General features: G+C 36.7%; 1 protein-coding gene across 3 annotated transcripts in view; it reads right to left on the bottom strand.

Moving 5' to 3' along the window:
- Positions 1-26952, bottom strand: part of LOC149956054 (anoctamin-5-like) — a 94770-nt gene that overhangs the window by 44036 nt on the left and 23782 nt on the right. For all 3 annotated transcript variants that reach the window (XM_090165389.1, XM_090165387.1, XM_090165388.1), the window contains exons 2-4: positions 4548-4955; positions 3869-3967; positions 1904-1945 (exon numbers count right to left, since the gene is read on the bottom strand). In XM_090165389.1, coding sequence (XP_090021515.1) covers positions 1904-1945; positions 3869-3967; positions 4548-4955 — 549 coding nt within the window. The remainder of the gene's footprint in view (positions 1-1903; positions 1946-3868; positions 3968-4547; positions 4956-26952) is intronic.

Genomic DNA, 26952 nt, shown 5'->3' with positions numbered 1-26952 from the left:
CAATTTCCGAGTGGGCGCCCACTGGGACCCGAGGAGCGAAGGGGGGGGGGGTTCCAAACTTAGCATTTCGTTTATGTTCTGAAACCGCTTGGATACCAATTGAAGTAGCGTGTTTAATCATTTGGAGAGTTGGCAAATCGAGGCCCACTTGGCAAAACGGCGAGGACCATATTTGCTTAGTATTCGTTATCTAAAAGACTGACTGACGTCACATTAATAAAAATTCGCCACAAATGGAAACCTAAGGTGCATTTTGTAGTTCGGTTTTCAAAATACCAAACACTTATATCTTAATCCAAACCCTACAAAGTTGATTTCAAAATGTCAGGAAATGATTTTTTCGATGCGCTTTACATTAACATAAGTATTATTTCTATCACGGAAAATATTGCAATAAGCTTAGAGAAAATCCAATTCTAGAAGTCGAAGAATACGGTAAAAAGGCAAAGGTAGATAACCGTAGAATGTTTCTCATTATTTCCTAAAAATATTTCTTTGTATAATAAAGATAATATATTTTTTACAATAAAAATACATTGATATATATTTTTTGTATACCACTTAGGGGCCCATTATCTGACTGTTGTCTGTTGACTCACTGAAACTGTATTACTTGTTACCGATCTTAATGTCCAATAACCGTAATTAACTTAACAATTACCTAATAAATATTGAATGGCCATTTAACACGCGATATATTTAAAAATTGCATTAAAAAGTTTAGGTTGAGCTCGGAATTAAATAAACCTTTAAAGTTTTTAAATTATGATTAAAAGTTTACTTACATTTGCAAATCCAAATCCAAATAACCAACAATTATATTATATTATAACATTAACTGTTATAAAAAGTTTAATAAATAACAATCAAAATAAAACAAGGGCTAACATTTACAGCGACGAGTAGACGATTCCCAGATGACGTCACTAACAGTAGGGAAGTATAACCCGAGGAGAGACGCGATTGCCGTGGATGGTGCTGGGTGTCGGAACATTAGTGCCTCAACGCGTATTTGCTCGTTGGAGTCGTTGCTGTTATGCTAGCCTATAATCAAAACGGGGATACGTTCTTCCCTCTCAGTCACTAAAACCAAGAATGTATTGAAGTTACTAAGAATATTGGACTACAGGATTCTGATTCCCATCCTCGCAGCCTTTGTAGCTTAAATTCATCTGCTTTCCCATTCAAGTTTGCTATATGGTATAACCTTGAATGCCCCTTAAATGCAGACGAACTTTCTCCACAAAAGCTGTGAGGATGGTACCAAGAGTTTTATTGCTATGCTGAAATATTCTTAGTAACTTCAATATATTCTTGCTAAAACTGACTTTTAAAAAAGACTTTATCGCGCCAAAATAAAGTGTGTAACAATGCCATTATTCAAATTTCAAACGGGTAAATTTTATATTTAGATGTTTTTGTGTTTTCCTAAATCGCTATGGGTATAACAAGATTTCTTCAGCGCCCCTATTTGGATGGCGCCCGGGGGCAATTGCCCCCTCTGCCCCCCCCCCTTAATCCGGCCCTGAAGGTAGGCGTTGTTGTTAGGCTAGTGTCGCTGCTACTCCAACGCCACCATCGTTATTTAGACGCAACTCTCGTCCACAAGAGAATTCGGGCTGACCAATTTTCGCCAGTTATTAACGAACCGTTCGCCTCCTAACGAAGGGGGATAAAAAAGGGTAGTTGCTGCGTGTTTGTGGATTACTATCGCGGATTTTCTCCACTTGGTGGTGTTTTGTAGCGGACACTCTGAAATCGGAGTTATAACGTTGGCATTGTAGTCCAGGTGTAAAAGGTCTTAGATCTAAGTATCATTGATACGATACCATGTGTGAAAAGCAAATGTACACTGAGAAATGACCTCCAAATGACAATATTAAGAGGGTTAGTAATTACTTACCCATGTGGCTGTAGATTGCCTCCTGCTAACAATCTCGTCTATCTTTCAACGACAGCATGAATTAAAGAATTTAATTTTAGCTTATTTTACTATATAATCTAATGAAAATATTATTTACCATGGCAAACCAAACAGTAAATAATTTTGAGCGACCAAAATTTGTGTTTGATCATAACTTACCGTTTTATACTAGTCAATGAAGTAACCTGGAAAAATGAAGCTTTCCCTTAAATCCGCCCGAAGTTCAGTTTGCATTACTCCCACTACAGACTATTCCACTTTTGGTTATTTTGTTTAATCATTTTTAAACATCTACTACTAAGAAAGTACTTTACCCTTCGTAAGTCGTAACCATCCGAACTTCACTAAATCGGTTAAATGCTAGATAATTAGTGGGTTTCAAGTGTCTGACCCTACTTGCCAGGGGCGTAAGAACGTTTGAGAGGCTAGAGTGGACAAGGAAACTGGCGGTAAGATTTATAAATTTTTCCTTTTGAAATATTTTAGATGGTTTAAAACTGCTAATTAACACAAAAATATTATGAAAATTTTAGGTATATTTTTATCCAAAACCAAAATTTATTCAAAACAGATAATAAAATTATCGGAGGTGTCAAGGTTTCTCGTACGAGGTTAGTTTTGGCAACCGTAAACCCTTAATACATTTATTTATTTAATTTTAAGTTTTAAACCGACCAAAAAGAAAGAGGGGGTAATTTCATTATTACGAAAGAGAAGAGGACACCTTTGTTCGAACATGGATTGAAACTTTTTGCCGTTTTTGATATCGTTGATAAACAGAACGAAGTGAAATTTGTTTTTTAAATCACAAGGATATACTGTATACCTCTATAATGTAAAAGAAGTCCGACCAACCTCCAATTTTGTGATTTTTTTTCTGATTGGCTGACAAACGCGTGTCGTCAGAAACGGGTAGCTCACGTGATGTGAAGGGAAAAAGTAGTTATTTTTTAAAATATTAAATGGCCGACTTACATGTCGCAAAAGTGATCTGTTCAAGTAAATTTAATTACGCGGGGTAAAAGATTTAAATCTCTCTAGCCTTTAGCCAACCCCGGAGAGCTCTCGGGACTATGTTTTTTGGAGTAAATTGGATTAAAAAGTGTGTACTTCCGCCTTTTTGAGGTTGGTCGGACTGCCATTACACTAGAGAACCCTTGTGGTACAATTCCCCTTCATCTCCTTATTCTTCAGGATCAGAATCCGGCAAATGTGGCACTTGATTTTAGTACCGACCCTGATCTATCTTTAGAATGTACTAAACTAGTGAATGCAAATTTTGCGCTGAGAGTCAAGCGAGAGGTAGCTTCTATAATTATGTGGGATTGGCTTTATAGCATAGCTACTCATTTTACAGGCTGACCACTGAAAAACCCCAAAATATTTATATAAATATATGAAATTAAACAGTCGATTTATATATGAGAATATAGGAGTATTATCTTTGATAATATAGGAACATAAAGGAAATTTAAATTTTTTTAATTTAAAAGGAACTTCTTTTAAGCAGACGACGATATTCTTAATTACATTCAATGCAGTTCCTTAGAGAACAAGTTTACATTTTATCAAACGGATTTGGTACATCTGTATTACGAAAAGCGAACTAGGCACGAGGGGAAATCGAAAAAACCGCGCGAAATACAAAATAATGTCTAATTATAGGAAAAATGGTTAAATTATAGGAAAATAAAGGAAAGCATTGAAATATAGGAAAAATTATAAAATAAAGGAAGAATGGAATATAATCATTTAGACTATTTTGAACACAAGACGAGTGTAACGTTAAATGGAAAAATTAAATTTTCCTAGAGTTAATGCAAAATAAAAGAGTGGAACTGGAACTCGATAAAGCATTTGGAGAGTTAATGCAAAATAAAAGAGTAGAACTGGAACTCGATAAAGCATTTGGTCTTAAAGTTTTGAAGTAGGGCTTTGGCTTACCTTTAATGGCTTTTTCATATTAAGAAACTCGGCATATTTGGTTAATACTCTCCAAGGTGCGTACAGTTTGGCAAAATACGTTTTCCCATCTTGAGATAACTACCAAAAGAGAGGTTCGTATATTAACTGGGTATCATGGTTTGAATTGAAATTCAAAATATTATGATTTCAATTTAAAGCAAGTGGCGGTTTTACGTGAAGTAGCTCTTATTTCAATAGATGTCGCTAGCATCTAAATGAAAAAGGCAATACTTATTGGTTGATTGGATCATTTGTAAATTGACCAACATATTTTTACACGGGATACATATAAGAGGTTAAAGTCCACTAAGTAGAGTTTAAGTTGTCTAACTATAATACTCTACAATGACTCTCTGACGAGGTTATCATTTGGCTGTTTTGAATTTTAGCTTCCTTTGCCATAAATAGATGGCACCACGCTCTACAGTAAAGTCGCAGCCTTTTCCTCGGTCTTTGCATAATACAGGTGGAAATGATAGAGCCGCCACTTGCTTTAACTTAGAACACTCAGGGCTGGATTAAGACCTTGCGGGACCCTAGGCCCAAGCTAGTGACGAGCGAGCGAAGCAATCGACCCCCCCCCCTAGCTACGCCACTGGGTCTTACGCAAAGAACGCGTTGGAGTTGTTATATTCCCTTTAAAGAGCGTAATATTCACCGATTTGTGTTCGATTTCGACTTCGAGTCCTTCCTTCTTCAAGTGCTCGACGAAGAACTTCCTTTTCTCTTCTTTCCGGATGAGATCGTCGGCCCACGCCAACATGAAGTCGATCCGGCGCTTGCCGTCTCTGAAGAAGATGGCGTTTGGGCCGTCGGTGAGCAGGTCTTCGTCGCTGCCCCGCCTCGGATAAGGGGGCCCCGCGCCCATGCTGGACACGACGCCTGCGGACGACGAAGATCGCGGGTACGGCGAGGAATTGATCACTTTAATCGGCGAAGGTTGATACGCGGCCGGCAGCGAAGTCGCATTGAGGATCTCCGGACGAGCTGAGGAAGGAGACTGATTCTCTGAGGATCCAAAGATGGCGCCTGCTGCTGGGACCGTTAATTCGCGCCTGCTGTCAGTCTGTTAATTAAATGAAAGACATCATTCAGATATTTTCATAACGACGCAGTCATAGTGGCTTCCGCTTTCAAATTAACATATCATTCACTTCTACATTTACAATACATAGAACTTTCCGATTGACGGTTTTGTAACGAGGCGTTTACCCACATCCGGCACCTGACCTCCGAAAAATCCGCCTTCATAGGTTGCTGTAGGCAGGGGCATAGGAACGTTCTAGAAGTTGGAGGGGGCAAAGATAAACGAAAAGGGGTCTAAAGAATGGTTTTGAATTTTTAATGGAGTGTAGCTTCTCCAAGTGCATGTGTAATTTTTACTTCTATGTGAATTGGTGGGAAAAGACTGAAAATTAAACACAGTTGTGGTTCTATAAGCTTTATATGCGTTTAAAATGAGCATTTGATCCTTTTGAAGATTTCAACAGACCAAAAATTTGGAGCGGGCAATAACATTAGTTGCCCCCCCCCCCCCCGGTTCCTACGCCCCTGCTGTAGGGCGCTATCTATGGGTACGTTCAGTGGCTCTTAAAAAAAGGCATCGATGCGCATCGGGGGGGGGGGGGGGAAATCTACTGTACGACTTTTCGCGTTTCCGGTTTTGACGTCACGATGCCTATCGATGGCGCATCGAACACATCGACTAGAGGAGTCGATTTTTCCGATGCCCATCGGTGTTTTTGTTGTTTTCTCTGAGCACGCGGTTGGAAAGCACGTTGGAAATGCTTCGTAATGCTCATCGATGGCATCTTTTTTTTAATAAAACACGTGCAATAACTAAAATTTCGTTAGTACGATCTGACACTTAAAGATGTCGTTATCATTTGACGGAATCGATTTTAAAATGGAACGTACAGTAGTTTCTGACGTCACGATGTTCATCGGTGAAATCATGGGAGACCAAAATTCCGTACAATTGACACTGACGTCGGCATCGATTTTTAAGCACTGAACGTATCCACTTGTTTACCAGGGTAATTTTGAAGGGAATTTTCTCGGAGTTCCAGCAGGAAGTTGGTAAATGTTATGGATTACGTTCGAGGCATTGATTTCGAATCAATACGAGGTCTATTTTATATTTTATTTATCCTATTCATAGTTCTTTAGTTCTTTAGTTCTTTTATTGCTCAACAAGAGGTCTAAGACCCATCACGTTAAGACAGTGGACAATACAAATTATACATATACAGAGAAAAAATATATACAGTTTGTATGTACAGGAAAACAGTACAATGTGAGGGAGAAACAAGGGAAATAAAACAAAATAAAGGAGTTATATTACATTATTACATGTAAACGAGTTAAATATGAAGTTCTAGGAACTCAGTTAGCTCCTTGCGGAACTGTTTGGGGTTGGGAATGGACTTTAGGAAGTCCGGGAGAGAGTTCCAGTCACGGACCGAAGAGGGGAGGAAGGAGTGCCTGCGGACGGAGAGTCGAAAGCCAGGAAGAATGAGAGCCGCGGATTTCATCCCGCGCGGAGCACGACGCCAAGACGAGATGGCGGACGTAAGCGGGGCCAGGGCTCCGTTGGAGCGGTGAATAACACTGTTTACTATTGCGAGGCGTTTGACATGGAATGTGGCAGTTCATCCGTGCTACAAGGACAGGGACAGAGGGCATCCAGTGACCGTAGTATTTTTATTTATTTATTTAGCCTCATTTAGGCTTAGAACACTAAAGTCAAAGGTGGTCATCCTTCAGAGGATCGCAACATTCTTTGCTCCTAGACGCAGATGGAATTACACGAGTTTGACCTTCGTCTATTAGTGAAAACAATAAAATATATTCGTTCTCACACTTAAGTTCTTGGATAACTTATATTGTTCTTCACAAAAGTACAAAACTAATTTAGTTTCGCGTAAAATCAAGTATTTAGATAGTAAAACACAGCGAAGGAGGTAATGGAAGACAAGGCTTAACAGGGTTGGTGGATTAAACCATGGTTTAAATCATGGTTTGAACCCAGTGATTTTGTTTTTTTTTTATTCCAAAATGTTTGTACATTTTCTAACCGAAATGATTACATTCCTAAAACATTTACAAGGTGACCACAGTTCTTATATTTTCAATACCTTACTATAAATTCCTTTAGTTTTTCTCATGTAGTATAATATAACCCGAAAAAATTACGTCCTATATTTAACTTTATTTTATCTACTGTTTTTCGATCAGAAACCTTATTTTTGTTTATAGTTTTTCCTACATTTTCCTTTAATTCGCTTGAAAATTTCCTATTTTTTCTATAAAATTTTCGAGGCATTTTCCTGGTCACCCTGCATTGATACCAAATCAAAAATGAAACTAAAACATAAACTTCGTTCTGGTGAGACTTGTAAAAAACGAAACTAAAACTTTGTTCTGGTCACGTGACCAGAATTAGATTAGATCTAATTCTGATAATACTCATATTAGTTTCAGGGCCGGCGGATCGTGTTAATCTCGGGTGGGTAGTCAGAAGAAGGGGGGGGGGCGGATTTATTGGGTTATCCTACATTAAAAGATAGGCCTATATAATACTAATTAAGAGAAATTGATAGAGGTAAAAACTAAAAAAATTTAGTATTATTCAAATTTATTATTACATAGTATTAATTGCGCAATGCAAAAACTGTACTGCGCTTTGCATTTTCGGAAATGAACTGATTCAACAATTTTTCCAAATATTTTGACGCGTGATTTCATATAGCTATTAAAATTCATATGGCTACGTGTAACGATGTTTGAAGGATCTGAGTACTAATATTTAAACTCAATCATATAGAAAGGTAGAGACAACGTCATAAAACGTAGTACTGACAACTGTGGGTACTTTTACTACCCCAATTTGTGGTAGAAGACTTCGTTCCTTAAAATTAGGCACCGATTATTTAAATTACAATTATTTAAAAAATAAATTGAGACTTTATGGCTTTGGTGTCAAATAAGCAGTTTAGGGAGAATCAGTTATTTATTTTTTGAACACTTACATTAGAGCCCACTACTAACCAAATAATCAACTCAATATCATATATGTAATATACATTTAGTATCGTTTACCTTCTAAAATTTATAGTGTATGCATATGCACTTATAATTCCTACTTCACAACGGGAGGTAGCTAATAACTATTTTATATAAATGTTTGATACAAAGAGACTAATGACGACAAACATTAACGTTTAAATACACTTATGAAAATTATGCTTTTGTCATTTTATGTATTTTTACATTTTGATTTTGATGATTTACTTTAATCTATTTCAATCGGGGCAGTGCCGCGTGCATAGTTTTCAACAGCACCGATATTTAAAGCATGAGATAAAGATAGTGTTGTATTTAACTTCCGCATCACTTCCCGATAGAAGTCAGTCTTTACCGTATTTTCAGAAATAGAAAGGGGATGGACGCGAAGGAAATGAAAAGACTTGTCAAAGGTCTATGCTTAAGTTGTGATTTGCCCTTTTGGGAAGACTGCATTTTACTATTCACGCTTGTCTCATTAGAATTAAAAACTAATATTTAATAACCTATTTTACAAATTTACTTCTGCAGTTTTTATACTGAATGAATTAACTTAATCAAGGAGGGGATAGGAAAAATACGTAGTCCCTGGAAAATTGTGGAAACCTAGCTATTCTGTGACAATGGCCGTGGCTCTATCCCCATAGTACCGACTTTGATGACATCAATTCCGGGTGGGTAAAATACCCACCCGGAATTTCTTCTACTTCTACCCACCATAGCCACATTATCCGCCAGCCCTGATTAGTTTTTAGTTGATATGTATGCACGGTTAAACAAAAGCGAAAAATTGATTAAAAGTAAATAAAGCAGTGTTTTAAAAAACCTGGTTTAAACAAAAAAAACTTGTTTTTTTGGTATTTATTAAAAAAACGGTTTTTTTCCAACCTTAAAGCTTAATATCGATCGCGGGCAAATTTGATCGTAACACGTCGAGATCGAAAATCTTAGCTGTAAACCACGCCCTTTTCGAACAACATCTACAGTATAACGTTTTGATGGAAACTACTCGCCACAAACTGTTCAGCTAAGTGTGTGATCGAAAATGATTGGAATCGGCAATTTCCAGCATATGCTACCAGAAGCCAGATAATAAGATGAAATGCAAATGACAGGGACAAATATCTGGTCACGAAAACTGTCCCATCACCTTTCCCCCTCCGCCACTTTTCGCAATCGATCTCTTAAAGTTATTTCGTTGAAAATAGTCTTTTTACAGCTTCCCCCAAAACTTCAAGGATTTCTAATCATAGTGCCTTCAAATATTTACTTTACTGTCAGCTTTATGAAGCTAACGTCGTAAATGTACACAAAACTGACAAAACAAAACCACACTAGTCTATAAGGCATAGGATAATCAAACCAAAAAAAACTTTAATTTGCTGGTTGTACCTATGGGAAAAGACCTTGGAATAAGGCGATTCCGTATAAAACTGTCATAATCATATTTTGTAACAATATAAGATTTCCGATATTTTTTACTTTGAAATTTCCAAAGACATAAATAATGTAGGGACGATCTAAAAAAAATCTATTCAATAAGAAATGGGTCAAGAGAAAAAATATATTTTTGGAAATGCAGAGCAGAGGGTCAGTATATGAGCTCGCGTCTACGATTATGGTCGAACTATCCTTGAAAGCTTTACAAGATATCGCTTTTATTGAGCGTGTCTCGAAGATAGATTAGCGAGTGTACGCTATCATGGATATAAATAAAGGTCTGTCCCTGTACACTGATCGCTTCTAAAGGTCACTTATTGAATTCCTTGTGGACTAACCGTCTTCTCATATTCATTCGGCCATACTCTGCAAATTGGTAAATACCACCTCAGCAATATTGAAAACATTTTCATCGAGGATCAAATTGGTATCCCTTTGAAAAATTCACGGAAAATTGCTAATTAAATCGCACCATTAAATTAAAAAAAATAGAGTGAATTGCATCTGTGTTGTGATTTCTACATTATAAAGCAAGTGTCGGCTCGACGTCAAGTAGCTCTTTTTTCAACAGATGTCGCTAAAAGGCGGGTATTTATAGGTACCCCTCGCGTTGATTGGATCGTTTGTAAATTCGCCCATAAACTTAAATTACAGCAATTATAAACAATATTTTAACACAAGGTATGTAATTGAGTTTAAAGTCCACTAAATAGAGTATTAGTTGTCTAACAATAATATTCTACAATGGCTCTCTGACAGGGCCGGATTAAGACTTTATGGGGCCCTAGGCCAAAGTTAATTTTGGTGCCCCTTTCCATAGCGAGCGAAGCGAGCTAGGCGCTCCCTCAATTTAAAATTGAGAAATGGAAGGAAAATTCATTTTGCTGCCAGATTTAGTATGTCGTCAGGGGCTAGACGGCAGTCCGTCAGAGAATGTGACAATCAAACATTTTTGGTTCATAGGGGTGGACGCATTTACTAAATTTACCCTGGAAAATATTTTGTGAAAAGCAAATGATTTTTTTCGAACCCTCTAGGTGCCCCTTGAAGGCTTGGTGCCCTAGGCCCAGGCCTAGTCGGCCTATTGGTTAATCCGACCCTGCTCTCTGACGACGTTATCATTTCGCTATTTTGAATTTTAGCTTCCTTTGCCATAAATAGATGGCACCACGCCAGAGATGGGCAAAAAATCATTTGGCGAATAACGAATAAATTACTAAATAACAAAATATCTGATCATATTTATTCGTCGATTGACAGGGCTAAATATTTTAGGTATAGTTATTTGGCAATTAAACAAATATTTTGCCGTGGTCTTATTTGATAAATAATTTAAAACATAATATTTTCGATTATTATCTGGAAAATAATATTTTACGAATATTTCATGATCATTCATTTGTTAAATTGTTTTTTTACAAAATATTTTCAGTCATTTATTTCGCGAAATAAAAAATGGAAATATTTTCTTTAATTTAAATAACGAATAAGGATTTTAGTTAATCGAGTAAACGCAAGGTTAAAAAAAATGCTTATCGCACTATAAGGAGTAAACTGTTGCGGGATATTTGACTTCCTGATAATGGCAACTTTTAACGCTAATGCCACCGACAAAGCACCTCCAGTTAGAAGCTTTGGAGGCAGTGGCGTAATGAAAAATTTCGAGCCCCCCGCAGGATATCAAAAGGCCCCTTTATAAAAAAAATGTATTTGTTATAAAGTATTAGTAGTGTCGTAGTAAATGGAATGCAATATATAATATATCTATTTAAATTAAAAACCGCGAATTTCATTTATTAAAATTTGAAAATTAAAATATTATATTCAAAAGCTACCTTTAGATATTTTTTTACGATTTCTACCGTAGGATATTGAGTGAGATTGAATTTCAGTATTAGTTAAAGCCTGTCTTTTGTTCGTCCCGTAACCCATTTTTCTCCATTTTTACAAGTTTTTCTTGTAAAAATACTTAAAACGAAAGGGCCCCCTAGTTTGTGAAAATTAAACCCGCCCCCCCCCCGCGTTCGCGGGGTCTGCAGGTCCTTAGTTACGCCACTGTTTTAACGATGCTACGGAAATTATGGGGTCGGTGGTATTAGATTAATGTTTTTATTAATTTACTGCCCTTCCGTACTTTTTGCCTTGGGTAAATGATACCCCTAGCTACCCTGGCACCCGGGGCGGTCAGTCCTCCCCCTTATTCCGCCACTGCTACAATCCTTTTCTCGTGATCTACGAATTTCAATCTTGGAATGTCATATTATCGCGTGAAAACCAAATTCACGTATCTTCGTAAGGTTTGTGTATATAGTAAAGGCAAATGATGCTTTCAAGTAAAAATTAGTAGCATTAATTAAATAATTAATTAATAGCTACAGTGGCGTAGCTATAGGGCCGGCGCTAGAACAGGCGAGCGAGGCGAGCGTTTAGGGCCTCGCACTTAGCGACACGTTTTGTGGTCCCCACACCTAAGGGAACTTTTAGGGGTCCCCTTACTTAGCGGCACTTATTGAGGTCCGGCACTTTTTGGGGTTCCCGTACTTTGCGGCACTTATTCGGGCCTCTCATTTATTCCTTCGCAAAACATGTGTGTTGTGAGAAGGGGCCTCGCTCACATGTCGCTGCCTCCCCTCCGACCGGTCTGCTGTACCTTCGCTGTGCCATTAAATAGTGACCACCATTGCTGGGTAATATTGATACTCTTTGTTAAAATAAAAATGGTGTCGACAATTGTATTTCGTCTCTGACACCAGAATTAACTTTAAGTCTTTGGAATTTGTATTGCATTTTCTTACAAATTGGCCATATATTCAGTTATTTTCCTTGAGTCTAGCCCTGTCAAATAAAAATAATTCGTTATCTACAAAATAAAAAATAAACGGAAGCTATTTTTGACGATCTATTTGTTAACTACGCCAACCCGAAATATCTGATGACAAAATATTTCAGTCTTCTTTATTTGCAAAATACATTTATTTCAAATGATTTAATAAAACAGATATTTTGACCTTTTTATTTATAAACTTATTTTATTAAAAAATATTTTCCTACATTTATTTAAAATATTTTTCTCTAAATAAATTAATTGTAACGTTATTTATAAATAACAACTGACAAGAAAAAATTTATTCATTATTCGCCAAATGATTTTTTGCCCATCTCTGCACCACGCTCTCCAGTAAAGTCGATGAATCGGTTATTTTCCTGGCCATCTCTAATAACAGGGGCTTTTTTAGAATACAGGTGGCAATGATAGAGCCGACAGTTGCTTTAAATCCCTAAAATTTCATTCGTGCCTAAAAATGGTCGTCTTAGCATAATTAGGCGCGGTATGACCAGAAATACATGAACCGAAATTATCAGCGAGTGCTTTTTTCGGGGATACCTTTTCTTTGTACGCCAGGGGGAGGGTAGAAAATTTACCTTCGTTTATTTCGTCCCGCCCGACCGCGGGGAAAATATCCGAGTGCACCACGGGTAACTAGTTCGCCATCTAGTGAGGTAAAATGTATCGTTTATCTCAGAAAAAATTACGGGAAACGTCGTCTGTCAGCCGAGGCTTAGTGTATGTAAGCTAAACGTCTGTTAGTTAATAATAATGGAAAACGTACAGAAATTAATTCGTTATTTGTCCGTTTATTTTGAAAATAAGAGAGTTATTTTTAGTATTATTAAAGTCTGAAAATGTATGTAAATATCTTTTAGAGCTTCTGAAGTATACTCAATGCCGTTGACATTTTTAGTCATTGCAAAGTATCTCTTAACTGTAAAATCATCTATACTCGACATTTTGAAGGTTTTCGTATGAAATTTTAACAACTTATAAAAGGAAAGTTCTCGTGGTTTTTAATTTTTAACACAGACTAGAAATGAGGCACGCGAAGCACCTTTGTAGTTTGTGTTAACTCAAAGGTTTACCTAGGCAACACCAGGTGGCGTATTCAAACGCTCAGCCCGGAGAAGGAGATTCTCGTTTTTGGAGGATGACATACCGCGTTTAAGAAGGGGAAAACAGAGAATTTGGATCTAGCGTATAGAAGAATACACTCTTTATGAAGTAATTGTTCAACGGAGATAGCACAGCTTGATGAAGAAGCGTATAATGATATGAAACTGGTTTATTTACATATGTACAAGGTTACATGAGAACTAGGGGCCGGACACTTGCTATTATTTTGTATGGGATTTCTGGATTTAGTAGAGATTTTGGCGATTTTATCATTACTTTTTGAAGTGATTTTGGGATTTCAATGTTAATTTACCATAGAGAGAGTTAAAAGATTTTGCGATTTTAGACAAAGTGTACGGGATTTTGGTAAATGTCCGACCCCTCGCATGATAACGAGAAAATGAAACTGAACCAACTAACAACAGTTACAGGCGATTATATATGCAATGTTTTAAAAAACGTATTATCCCGATAATCTTGCAGGGTAGATATAATACGGGTCAAGAGTCCTCATCGTATTAAACTTTAACTTTTAGAAACGTTTACTGTGCGCCGCCATTATCGTACAGACAACCAACGAGCAAGCAAGCCCTCTACCGCAGAAATATCATCCCCCCAAAACCGGTTTTTTCCACACCCTACCCGTAGACTGTAAGGTAATGGCGGTCGATTGGGAAGGCGCGTTTAAGAGTCTATAGGTCGCTGATAATTCGGTTCATGTATTTCTGTTATGACGGAATGATTTCGGTCTTCATAGTCTCGCTACGTGTTGCCTTGATATCGCGTCCAAACCTAATCATTTTCACGCCAACAACTATGTGGTAGAGTCAAATTCTTCATCTTACATCATCTTGAGGATAATGATTATGTTGAAACGATCCAAGGTCACCGTGGTCATTTTTAGGGAACCAATGATATGCCACGGGCTGATTTCATTTCTTCTAGAGGGTAATGAACCTACTTTAGAGCTTGAATAGGATTTAGAGTAACGTTTATATAGATAAAGTTTAAGTCTGGCTAATTATTTCTAGTAGGATGTTCAAGTTTCCGGATTTTACAATTATTTCACTAATTGGTGAACACTTCCTTATTTCTGGCCACGGTGCTTTATGAAATTGGTTTTCAGTATCAGCGGAACATAAATTCGATAAAATTCTATTTAACGTTCGTATGTAAAACATATTGCGAGTGTAAAGATTTTGGGATATTATTTAGGATTAGCAAAACGAAGAGTTTGTAATTGAGAAATAGTTTATATAAATACAATAAACTAAAAACTTTAAATTCCGCAAAATTATTTTATTGGAAACATTTAAAAGCCAACCTAAATTGGATATGCATATTTCAATGTTCGATTGCATTCTGCTAATTACCGAAAACAATGCACGAGCTAATAAAAGTTGAGTTTAGTCTTTCGAACACACACAAATATTTTACACCTCAAATTAATCGATATTTTATACAACTGTTTATTAATTTTTTTTGCGGAAAATGTTCGATAAAAATGGAAACCAGAAAAAAATAACTTTGCTGCTAAGTCTTTCGCTTTGCTATTTTCATGGAAAATATTTAGTCTTGCTGGATTTGCGATCTTTTGTTTATTTGATGTGAAACACAATGGAGGCGATTACTCGAAGCCGGCGTTTATTCGTAGAAAATAAATAAGAGGAATAGCAACTCTCTAGGTTTGACAAGGCCTAAAAATGTATCTTCCGCTTCTAACGATTTTGGCTCATCAAAAATAAAAGCTGGTTTAATAAAAGTATGGGTATAAAGTGCCCTAAAGCTAGGGGTTTGTGTGGTCATCCGTCGGGGACTTCGGTCTCCAGTCTCCGATACTGTTGACCTGGAGACCGGAATTCCAAAGGCCCACCGGAGACTGGAGCTATTGATACCGGAAATCTCTAAAGCCACGTAAAATAGGACACCGTATCTGCAGTCCGCAATGAAGATTCTACCTACTACACTAGACTGGAGTACTCGAGACCGCAGGCCAGAATTTCCAGTGGAGACTGGAGATCAGAGGCTAGAATTTCCAGTGAAGAATGGAGACCGGAGGCCAGAATTTCCTGTGGAGACTGGAGATCAGAGGCTTTCATTTCCAGTGAAGAATGGAGACCGGAGGCCAGAATTTCCAGTGGATACTGGAGATCAGAGGCTTTCATTTCCAGTGAAGAATGGAGACCGGAGGCCAGAATTTCCAGTGGAGACTGGAGATCAAAGGCTAGAATTTCCAGTGAAGAATGGAGACCGGAGGCCAAAATTTCCAGTGGAGACTGGAGGACTGGAGACTGGAGGCCGGAGGCCAGACTGGCCAATGATGACTGGAGGACTGGAGACTGGAGGCCGGAGGCCAGACTGACCAATAATTACTGGAGGACTGGAGACCGGAGGCCAGACCGACCAATGAAGACTGGAGGACTGGAGACCGGAGGCAAGACCGAACAATCAAGACTGGAGAACTTGAGACCGGAGGCCAGACCGACCAATGAAGACTGGAGGACTGGAGACTATAGAGGCCAGACCGACCAATGAAGACTGGAGTACTGGAGACTATAGAGGCCAGACCGACCAATGAAGACCGGAGGACTGGAGACTGTAGGCCAGACTGACCAATGATGACTAGAAGACTGGAAACCGGAGGCCAGACCTACCAATGAAGACTGGAGGACTGGAGACAAGACTGACCAATGAAGACTGGAGGACTGGAGACCGGTGTACAAAAGTCTTGCTGACCTATGCTTCACGTTAATACATATTTCAATAATAATTAATAGGCATAAATCGCTCAAGTTGATATTCCTCTTTTATATGATCCATGGTATAATGTTGATAAATATGCACATTTGCCCCAATACTATTGGCTATTTATGGTACACGTGACATGATGCCAAACGTAAAAGTAGAAAATATTCAATTCATTCTGATCGCTTGATTTGGAACTATGTTTTTTTTTACAATTCTTAATTTGGTTTTCCAAGGAGAATTTTATACCACGTGATAACCTTATTCTCCTTGGTGTAACCCTGTGGTGGAATTTCGCTCTCATTCGCGAATTTTTCCTTTTTCTTAGCTCACCACCAACGAACCGAGATTTTAGGCTTAGCTTAATTTAATTTTTATCGAGAAAAGAACTGAGTTAGTTTCCGAGAATTGGACGTTGATATTTTCGATTTAACCATGTTTTCTAAAAAATTATTTGCCAATTGAATATTTTTAATTATGGGACCGCTAGCGTCACACACTTGGCCCAGTCTCCCATAACAATTTCCCAATCATTATACCCGGTCCGGACAGAATATGTATCTTTGTTTTATTACATATATTTGTTTAAAGATCCACTTTCCTCAGCCATTTTCGCGACTAAAGAAAGCGTGGATTCTGCTATCGCATAAAGGCCCATTTTCATGCTCGCTGGTAGCGGATAAAAATTGTTAAAATTCGCATCCGCCACTCGCAAGCGTGAAAATAAAGCTAAAATATCTGTTTGAAACAGATCGGCGCGGAAAGTGAAAAAGTGTGTAGCGGAAGCGGATTTTGTTGATTTTTACCCGCTACCAGCGAGCATGAAAATGGGGCTTTAGAACCGCGAGAGGCGCATTTATACAACATATAAGCGGAAAATATGGTTCTACTTTTTTACAGAGGGAAAGGCTATGGCAGATAGCGTATGCGCAGTCGTTCTTTTTATCTACTAGATAATTTACCCCCCTGCGTGGCCACTTGCGTTGCCCTTAAAGCAATGAAAATACACGAATTTTTTTTTGAGCTCTCAATACCAAGAAAATTAAAAAGTTGGTAGCTGAAATTGAAAAAAATAAATGTATTTCCGCTTCAATTGTGTTTTCTCCGCTCAAAATCGACCGCGAAAACGTAGCTTTCGCGGCTGTTTTGGGATTAAAGAAAGGAAATAGGGTACCGCCATGAAGCCATATTGGGCGAAGTACGGCGTTTCTAAAATTAAATTTGTACGGTGTTCTCTACCCTTTTGTTGTTTATCTACGAATGTGACCCTGTTTTAAGACGAAAGTGCCATCAACAATATAGTCCGTAAGGGCTAGATTCACCTTTCTTTATAGACAGATTTGTGCAATATATCTCTTACAAAGTTGGCCCTTTCATGAGCTATGAATGCACTAATAGAGATTGCCGCCCTTAAACCATGTATGAAGAAAAATGCTGGGTTGTAACTTGTTCAAAATGCATAATGCAAATATTTTGCTTTTACATTTTGCATTTTGAGTTTCTAGGAAACTATTTTTCATTTTACATTTTGCATTTTGTGGGTTTGATATGTAGAAAAACGTTTTCAAAATGTTTTTTCTTTGGTACCATCATAGCAGCTCATGTAGCGAAAGTTGGTCTACAGTTTACTCCCAAGTAATCATAGATGGCGATACTCAGCTACTCACTTACTCAGAAGCAAACGAACATTTGTACAGTGCCACCGCTTTATTTCCCACGCTGGCGCCGAGAATGGTTTTGAAATATCTTAATTAGTAATTAATTATTAATAATTAATTAATTCTTAATTAATAATTAATTATTAATAATTACAAACTAACTGTGGTAACTAATTAATTAATAATTAGTTGGCACAATTTGTAGAGTAAAAAGTAATGAGTGAATTTATAAAAACATTTTGCATTTTGAAAAGCCATTTTCAAAATGCATTTTGTATTTTTATTTTGAGCTGCCAAAACCTTTTTACATTTTGTATTTAGAAAAAGGAATTTTCAAAATGCCTTTTGTATTTTGCATTTTGAGTTATGGAGAAAGTATTTTGAATTTTGCATTTTACATTTTGAGTTAAGAAGAAAGTTTTTTACATTTTGAGTTATGGAGAAAGTATTTTACATTTTGCATTTTGAGTTATGGAGAAAGTATTTTGCATTTTAGTTATGAAGAAAGTATTTTGCATTTTACATTTTGAATTTTGCATTTTGAGTTATGGAGAAAGTATTTTGCATTTGGAGTTTTGAAAAAAAAAAAAGCATTTTGAACAACCCTGGAAAAATGTTTGCGGGTGCCTACGTTTGCGAAAGTATCAGGTATAATCATGAATGTATAATATTAATTTCAACCATGAATATCAAAGTGCTTTAGGTAGTCTAGCCTCAGTCGCTTAGTTATTATGTGGTTGGTCACGCGTCGATGCTCAACAATTATATTTAAGGGCAACGTTTTGAAATTTGACTAGCTTTCAGTGCCAAGGCTTAGCTTGAAATTTAGTTTATAAAATTTAAATACACATCTTTTTGATTGAACGAAAATAGGTAAGAATATTAATTATAGATTCCTTTATTCTTTCAAATATTTAAGCTCTATTTTTTTTAAAATACCAACCAAAACATTGGTTGAATGTTTTGCACATGAAGCCGTGGAAGAATACGACGAATCGCGACTCAAAAATTAATAAAAATTGATATTTGTGGATCTTAAATTAAATTTGCACGTGAAAATACGCCTCCATGTTAGGGTATAAAATCCAGTAAATAAACCTGCTATACCTCATGATGTAAAGGTAGTGTCGCGCACAATGACGTCATTTTGAAATCGGTCAATATCTTAAGATATACAGGGTGTTTCAAAAATTATGCAAAACATTTTTCGGAGTTGTAGGGGGTGAGGTGAGAAGTATGCCGGTTTTTTCCCTATTTTTATACGATGAGTTGAAAGAGCGCCAGAGAGCTTCAAAGTGTCCCCTACTAGACCCTGGAAGTAGGCTGCAACAAGCGCAAAACCAAGCAGCAGCGAAATGCGAACATTAAGGTTTGGGTTCGTGTGATAGGTAAAAACTGAAATTGTAAACAAATCGAGGTAACCACCGTAAAAAGATAACTTAAACAGTATTTAAAGACCCTGCTGCTTGGTTTTGAAACACCCTGTATTATAAACGTCTTTTATATTTTGAAAAATTTCATTTTTTGTATAACTTTGATGTATGCTTGAAAAGCGCTTTCGAAGATATACAGGATTTTTAATTTTTAATTCGTCAATCATCTACCGTTAAACCTTATTGGCGAACGCACTTGCTTTCGTTTTATCAGAAATTTATGAAATGAGAAGAATGTAGTTATGTCTTTAAAAAGGAACATGTACCTTCACAATGGGCGATAATTTCCCTCCAAACTGTGGATGTGTACACCACACAACGGTTGAAAATTTACCTCCTGTATTACTCCGCCTGAGAATGTAAAATGTAGAAATTACACGCAGTATTTATAAATCATATTTTAGCTTCTCTAAGTCATTATACATGTATAATGCATTTCGACCCACTTCTATCGTAAGAGATATATTACATAATCGCTGTTGTAGCTAAGCATCGAAAGACAGTTCAGTTGCTTTAAATCAAAGCAACGACTAAATTCAAATAGCCGAAACATGGCAAGCACTACTCACATCTCGTTCCAAGGACACCACTCTCGACAACATCCCCGGAAGCTTTGATTTACATCCAAACAGCACGTTCTCTTAATTAAGTCATAATTAGACGCTTGAAAGACATATCACGCGTCCTGATACAGAAATAATTTTAAGAGAGAGAGAGACCATCGTGAAAGATATAAGTAGAATGGTCCTAGACGGTGGATTAAGGTCGGTTTGTCGCGAAACGTCGAGGCACTCTAGAGAGCTATTAAGGAAGGATGTTCCCTCGAGAAATTTGGAAGCAATTTGCGGTTGTCGCCTCATTCATCGCTACTGAAGAGTCGCGGCCAGCGCGGATCATCGATTAAACGACAATATTTGTTCCAAGGAAATGAAATGCAAACTAGCGCGGCAACACGCGATGCACTTAACCTAGAGACCCGGCTCCGTCAATACGAGCTCAATCGTCCGCGACATCGAAACCGAAATATATTCGATCGATCGATCGGTGAACACGGGAAAGGACGATCTGATCGCCTATTTTAATATACTTTAATTACCTTCATATCTTTCGCAACACGTTCCGTCCTTGAAAGTTTACCGTTAACGATATGGCCAACTCGACTGACATACCCTCCTTCTCCAAACACTCGGAAACTCTCACCGCTTTAGCGTTTACCACGATTATATCCTAAATCTTATAAGCCGTTTTATCGTGCTCGCTAGAAGCGGGGAAAATCCGTTTCCGCTTGCAACGATTTTCACTTTCCTCGTCGTTCTCTTTCAAACAGTTGTTCCCGTTTCCGTTGTATTTGCTTAAGTTTTTTAAAACCGTTACCAGCCAGAGTGAAATTTAGGCTTTAGAGGCTAAGAGGTATTCACCATCCTAATCTGTTCATGTTATTTACATGTTCAACCACGGGTATACAGCTACTCTTCAAAATACCAAAAGAATCAATGTTAAAAATATACATCATACATAAGAATATTTTAATTTATTGGTATTCAATTCAGAGCATCAAGAAATTATTATAATATTCTGTAAAAATCAAAAATGATTAAAAAATCTCCATCTCTCAAAAATGGCAATGCGCATGCGGAGAAGGGGCGGATATCGAAATATCAAACTATCGATTGTGTAGGTTCAATTTTAAGTAGTGGCAGTCTGTTACGCAGGGCCGGAGCTAGGAATTCCAGGCCCCAGGTAAGCGTTCTCAGGCCCCGGCCCACCACCCAAATTGTTTTACTCCAAAATTTGTTTTTTTGGAAATAGTCAGAAAAGTTTAGTTAGGCACCCGGGCCCGGGGTACTTTTGCCCCGCTTAACCCCCCTAACGCCGGCCCACAGTGTTACGCTATATCCCGTATTTTAGTCAAATCCTGAACTAAATGCCTAAACATAAAATATTTGTTAATTTTTTATGTTGAAGACTTAAATTGGCACCATCGACCGTGTGTCGAAGCATTTCATTAAAATCACTTACGTCGGCAATACAGACCGCCACGTTTTTAATTTGACCGATACTATCGATAGTTTGATATTTCGATAGCAGCCCCTTATGCACACACGCACTGTCATTTCGGACGGATCATGATTTTTTGTTCATTTTTTATTTTTACAGAATAGCTATTTTTGCTTTAATTTTGCGCCAATTTTCCCCAAGTCATCTAGCGATATTTAATGCCTTTAAATCAGGTAGGAGAGTGGTGGTAAGCCTTTCACGCCCCGCTAGTCAACTAACTATTGTCGTTAGCCTCAAATTTCTAAGGAAACGAAGGAAACGGGAAACCAATGAGGCAATTCAACGCAGAAGGAGGAGTAGTTCCGAGTTTTCACCCAGTGCAACAAGGTGTATTAAATCATTTTCGAACCATTAATTTTTACCGTGTCACCAACTGTTAAAAAGGAAAAATATGGTTTTATAACTAAGTATTCATATAATGTATTCAGTCATCGGAGAAATACAATACAATACAATACATTTTGAAGCTGATGCGGTGTACGCGTCCGTTCGAACCTAATTTATGCTACATTATTTGCTTTATGGAAACTTATCCGGTAAGAGGTACATTATGTACTTTTGGCAACGTATAATTTTGGGTTTAAAATCATTAGATTTTCAAAATTTATTCCAAAGATGTGTCAAAAATTTGGCAAATTTAATTTCGACTTTGATCGAAATTTGCAATTCAATATCCTGTTACAACTTTATTCCTAATTGGTTAAAAATTATTTAATCCAACGAGAATGGGATACAGGGGAATTAAAACCTTGTTTGAGAGCTACTAGCCGGGCTCCACCTGCTGTGAGGCGTTACTGCCAACAACATCGTAAAGTAATATTTATATACTTTTGATAAATTCGGGTTTCAGTATCCTTACTTTTTCCAAATGCCCTTTATTTCTATGGCATACTTAAAAATTCACGATTTTACGTCATGCGTTGAACTGATGCTGGGTTGATTAAACTTTCATAGGATCAGTGTCATGCCGATTCCTTAACTCTATCAAATATTTAACGGTAATATCAATAAAATTGAGAAATAGACCGTAATTATTATAAATACAGAAATGGATGTATCGATATCTGATGTTAGGGAACGTCAAATTGTAACGTGGCACCCTGAGGCCTTTGAATTAATCGTGTCAATTGCAGGCTAAGCTATCTCATGAAACTTCATCTAATGACTTGGGGTAGCTCGGGGCTCCCCAGTCGCGCTGAGACACGTCCGTATGTTCCGCCATTATATCCAGCCAATTTTAGACGTATCAGGCAGTTGTCTCCTATTATGGAAAGTTTAAAATCTGTCAGCAGGGATTCATAACCACTTCCGAAAAATATTCAATGTGGGTAAATTTTTCTTTTTAGAGTTTGAATTTTTCGATTTATATTACAATTCTCATTTTCAGCTAGTCGTTTTAATTTCGATTTGAACGGTACAAATGAAATGAAATATGTGGAAGAAACGGTAAGGGGTTTAATAAATTTAAATATTTTAATTTCATCTTTAGCTTTAAAACTTGCATGTTGGAGTAAATAGCTATGAACTTTAATTCTTTATAGTTATAAAAGATTAAAAATGAAGCAAACTTTTATAATGAAAGCTAGTCAAATTTCTAACCGTTGCCCTTAAATATAATTTTTGAGTGTCGACGCGGGACCAACGTCAAAATAACTAAGCGACTGAGGCTAGACTACCTAAAGCAGTTCGATATTCATGGTTGAAATGAATATTATACATTTATAATTATACCTGATACCTTCGCAAACGTAGGCGCTCGCAAACATTTTTCCAGGTTTGTTCAAAATGCTTTTTTTTTTCAAATTCCAAATGCAAAATACTTTCTCCATAACTCAAAATGCAAAATGTAAAATGAAAAATACTTTCTTCATAACTCAAGATGCAAAACGTAAAATGCAAAATACTTTCTCCGTAACTCAAAATGCAAAATACTTTCTTCATAACTCAAAATGCAAAACGTAAAATGCAAAATACTTTCTCCATAACTCAAAATGCAAAATGTAAAATGCAAAATACTTTCTCCATAACTCAAAATACAAAATGCAAAATACTTTCTCCATAACTCAACATGCAAAATGTAAAATGCAAAATATATTCTCCATAACTCATAATGTAAAATGCAAAATACTTTCTTAAAATATTTAAAATTAATGATTATAAAAGATTAAGTCTTAAATATTTTAATAAAGATCAACGGAAAAGTAAATAAATTAATTAAACAATAGAACAATGGCCATTCCAAAAAAGCAGTACTTATAACTTAGCCGGTGCAAGAGAAAGTACAAAACTTAACACAATCATATGACATTACAACAGCAAAAAAAGCCGTAATATTAGTTCCACATCGGTCAAATGTATGGGCCCCAAAGGCCATCACCTCACGAATCGACGTATCATTTACATCTGTGGTCTCAGTGGTTTCCGAGAAATCAAATTCCCAAATTTAAGGGCCCTCGAGGGCTCCAATGGGTATGGTGATTGAGATCAAATTTAACCACCCATAAATGGAGGTATCGTTCATATTTGTCTCCTCAGTGTTCGCTGATCAATCAAAGGCCCAAAGTTATGGGCCCCCGAGGGGTAAAATTGGTATCACGCCTGAAAGTGTGTTTCAAAAACCATTCATGAACGTATCGTTCATATTCTTCGCGTCAGTGGTGATAGAACCATTTTTAAATTTAAATGATCATTACCCAAACTGAATTGGTGTACCTGGTTTTTTTAAACAACATAGCGAAATGCAAACGCGTTAATTGACATTATTTTTTACTCAAACTGAATTTTTTGAGATACCTGGTTTAATAAATAAGGTAACAACTGCTACCTATACCACCGCAACTAACTCGCAAGCCATACCCAGCGCCTCCGAACCGAGAAAGAAGTGCAGTCATTTATATTTAATAAAAGTCGTACTTATGTATATTTTTTTCCCTTGTTTCCGGCTATGATGGAGTCGCAGAATATATTGAAAATTAATTTCCAAAACATTGGACGGCCCAAAAATTGGTTCAATATTATCGACAGAGACGATTGTTTTCTTACGTCTGGCAACGCTGCCCTCTGTAGTGATTTTGCGCAAGCGCATTGAGAAACCAACGGAGGCAAGAGCAGAACCAGCAGAGACGTTCCATAACGATTTTAGAAATATATCTGTGGCCGTGAGCGTCAGTTTGCCATCACGCGCGCGGAGACGCCGGAGATCGAAACCCGCTGACTCCAGTTTAAAAAAAATGTATACTCACTCGGCGCCATCTCAACTGCTGTCGCGGCATTGGACGACTTCTATTATTACTACTACTTTAATACTACTACTACTACTACTACTATTATTATTATTACTACTACTACTACTACTACTACTATTATTATATTTGGTTTCGCTACATCCACTTCTTTTCATTTTATGATCAACTAAAATTTACTCCAATCATACGTTACTCCCATAGAGTCCAAAACATTTAGAATCGTAATTGGAAATTTTACAGTTCTCTGATAATATGTATATTTTCAATAATGTTATCAAAAAAATCGTCATTAAACATTTTAATTTTTTTATCATATCATATTTATAGTTATGAAATATATTGAATAACAAAATGAACTGTTCAAAATTCATATTAATAATAAACTCATTAAAGTTCTGTCATTATACATTCGTTTTGGTTTTGATATTGACCACGGTCCTAGGTTTGGCGTTATCCCTTTTCAATACGGTCTAGTTTGGCTTTTTTTTAATTATCCACCCCTTTTTCTATTTTAGCTACCAATTACCGTAATTTATTGATATAAATAAAGATGTAATGCTATAAGACCAGATAAAAAATTCCTAGAAATTATATTGATTTCTGGTAATAATAAGTTACGTTATTCGAATCTGCGAATTATTTCGAAAAAGGAGGAAGTACCTGAAATCGAAGAGTAGATTTCGACCCGCCTTTGACCTTACTTTGAAAATTTAAAAAATACAAAAGTTAGTATTTTAAATTTCAAATGAAATATGAAATTGCTTTTATACTCAATAGGGGGTAATGACACGTCATCAGAGAGTAACTTTATAAATGCGACGAACGGCGACCGAATGACGTATTTAACCCCCCCCCCCCCCCCACAGCTCTCCCTTGAAAGTCCCTTTAAACCAACGCCTGATATCAGAGTATGGTGACGGTGCTACGAAACTTATCTACTCAAAGGAAACTACGTGAGCTGATCACGTGACACAATAATAAATATATTTCAAACCTATGCCAGCAGACGGAGCGCCAGACGCGTTGCCAATTGGATATATTGAAATCGAAATTGAGTTAAAATGACCAAGGAGCGTTTTTTTGATGAACGCCTCTCAAATTGAAATGCACTTTCTGTAGATTCCTACACAAAAAAGAGCTTCATTTCGCCCAAACAAGATATTAGAAATCCGATCTTTGGGAAAGGCAAATTGTTTTTGTACATCCCAACCCGGAAAGAATTTTACGTATTAGTTTCAAGTCTACGGGTATCCGAATATGTTAATTGAGAAACTGGAGCTCTTGAAGCTTTTACTCGATTGCAGAATATCTGGATTTTTACTTTGAACTTTATCATTTATATTAAAAATTCTAATTTTTTTTTACACTAATTTACATAACATGTATAGCATTTATTATGGCAAAGTCTTCAGTGTTCTGCGGTGGTAAATGTCAGGTATCAAATAATATGGCAAAAAGTGGTAAATACCGACATGGCGAATAATACTTTTACTGGCTAAAATATGCCAATTAGTGGCAAATAATAGATTTTAATAAAAATAAAAACATACCAAAGAAAAAAACATATTTGTGCTATTTTAGACAAATATACTTTATTAGTTGCCAGGTTTTGGGCTAGAAACTCATTTATAGCCCAATCTAGTTATTTCTTTTGGCTTTTTTTCAACGATTTTCCTGAGTTTGAATTCGTCTGCTATATATCTTTAAGGTGTTTTTAATGGTTCTTTTGTGAAAAACTGAAACATTATATCACATGTAAGTAATGCTACATATCTGAAAGATATTATTTAAATCGTTTAAATGCATTTACTTTTTATTAGTCACTATTTGCCACTTTTTGCCATATTTACCACTTTTTGCCACTGACATGGACTTTATTCTAAAAAATAATACTGCATAAAATTTAATAATTGAAGACTGCAAATTTAAATTTTTTGATGAAATATAGATTCAAATTTCGATGTAACAGTTATGTAGTAAACACTTTTTGTAATTAAAAACCCTTAACGTTTGTTAATCTATATAAACCGTTTCAATGGAAGGCTGGCTCCATCTATCTTTTATTAAAGCCAAGGCCATTATTTTGTCGAATTTATTCGCCAATCCCACACATATATGGCTTGGTTGAATTTTCATAAATATTTGTTGTCAGTAATAATGCTTCTGGAATAATTTAATTCGGATTTGAATATTTGAATCTCTAAGTAATAGTAGGTCTACTTGGAATGACTAGGCGATCCGTTGCCACGGTGAAGCGAAAGCGGATCGTGGAACGAGTGCATAACTGAACGGGCTGGTCTCACGCTAAGAGCCCGAGCTCGATTTGAGACCGAGGCCAGGCTTTATTATGAGAATGATACGAGCCCGAGACGAAACCAAAACGTTGTAGTCATTTAATTTGGGCACGAGATGAGACCATTATACTAAAGTGTATTTTTGTGAGCTCGAGATGTGACCATTAAAATATATT

The sequence above is a fragment of the Leiobunum rupestre genome, chromosome 2 (assembly GCF_980474605.1).
Source record: "Leiobunum rupestre chromosome 2, qqLeiRupe1.1.hap1, whole genome shotgun sequence".
In the NCBI taxonomy this organism is placed as follows: Eukaryota; Metazoa; Arthropoda; class Arachnida; order Opiliones; family Sclerosomatidae; genus Leiobunum; species Leiobunum rupestre.
The sequence above is the reverse complement of the archived record's forward strand: the minus strand, read 5'-3'. Positions and strand labels throughout refer to the sequence as shown.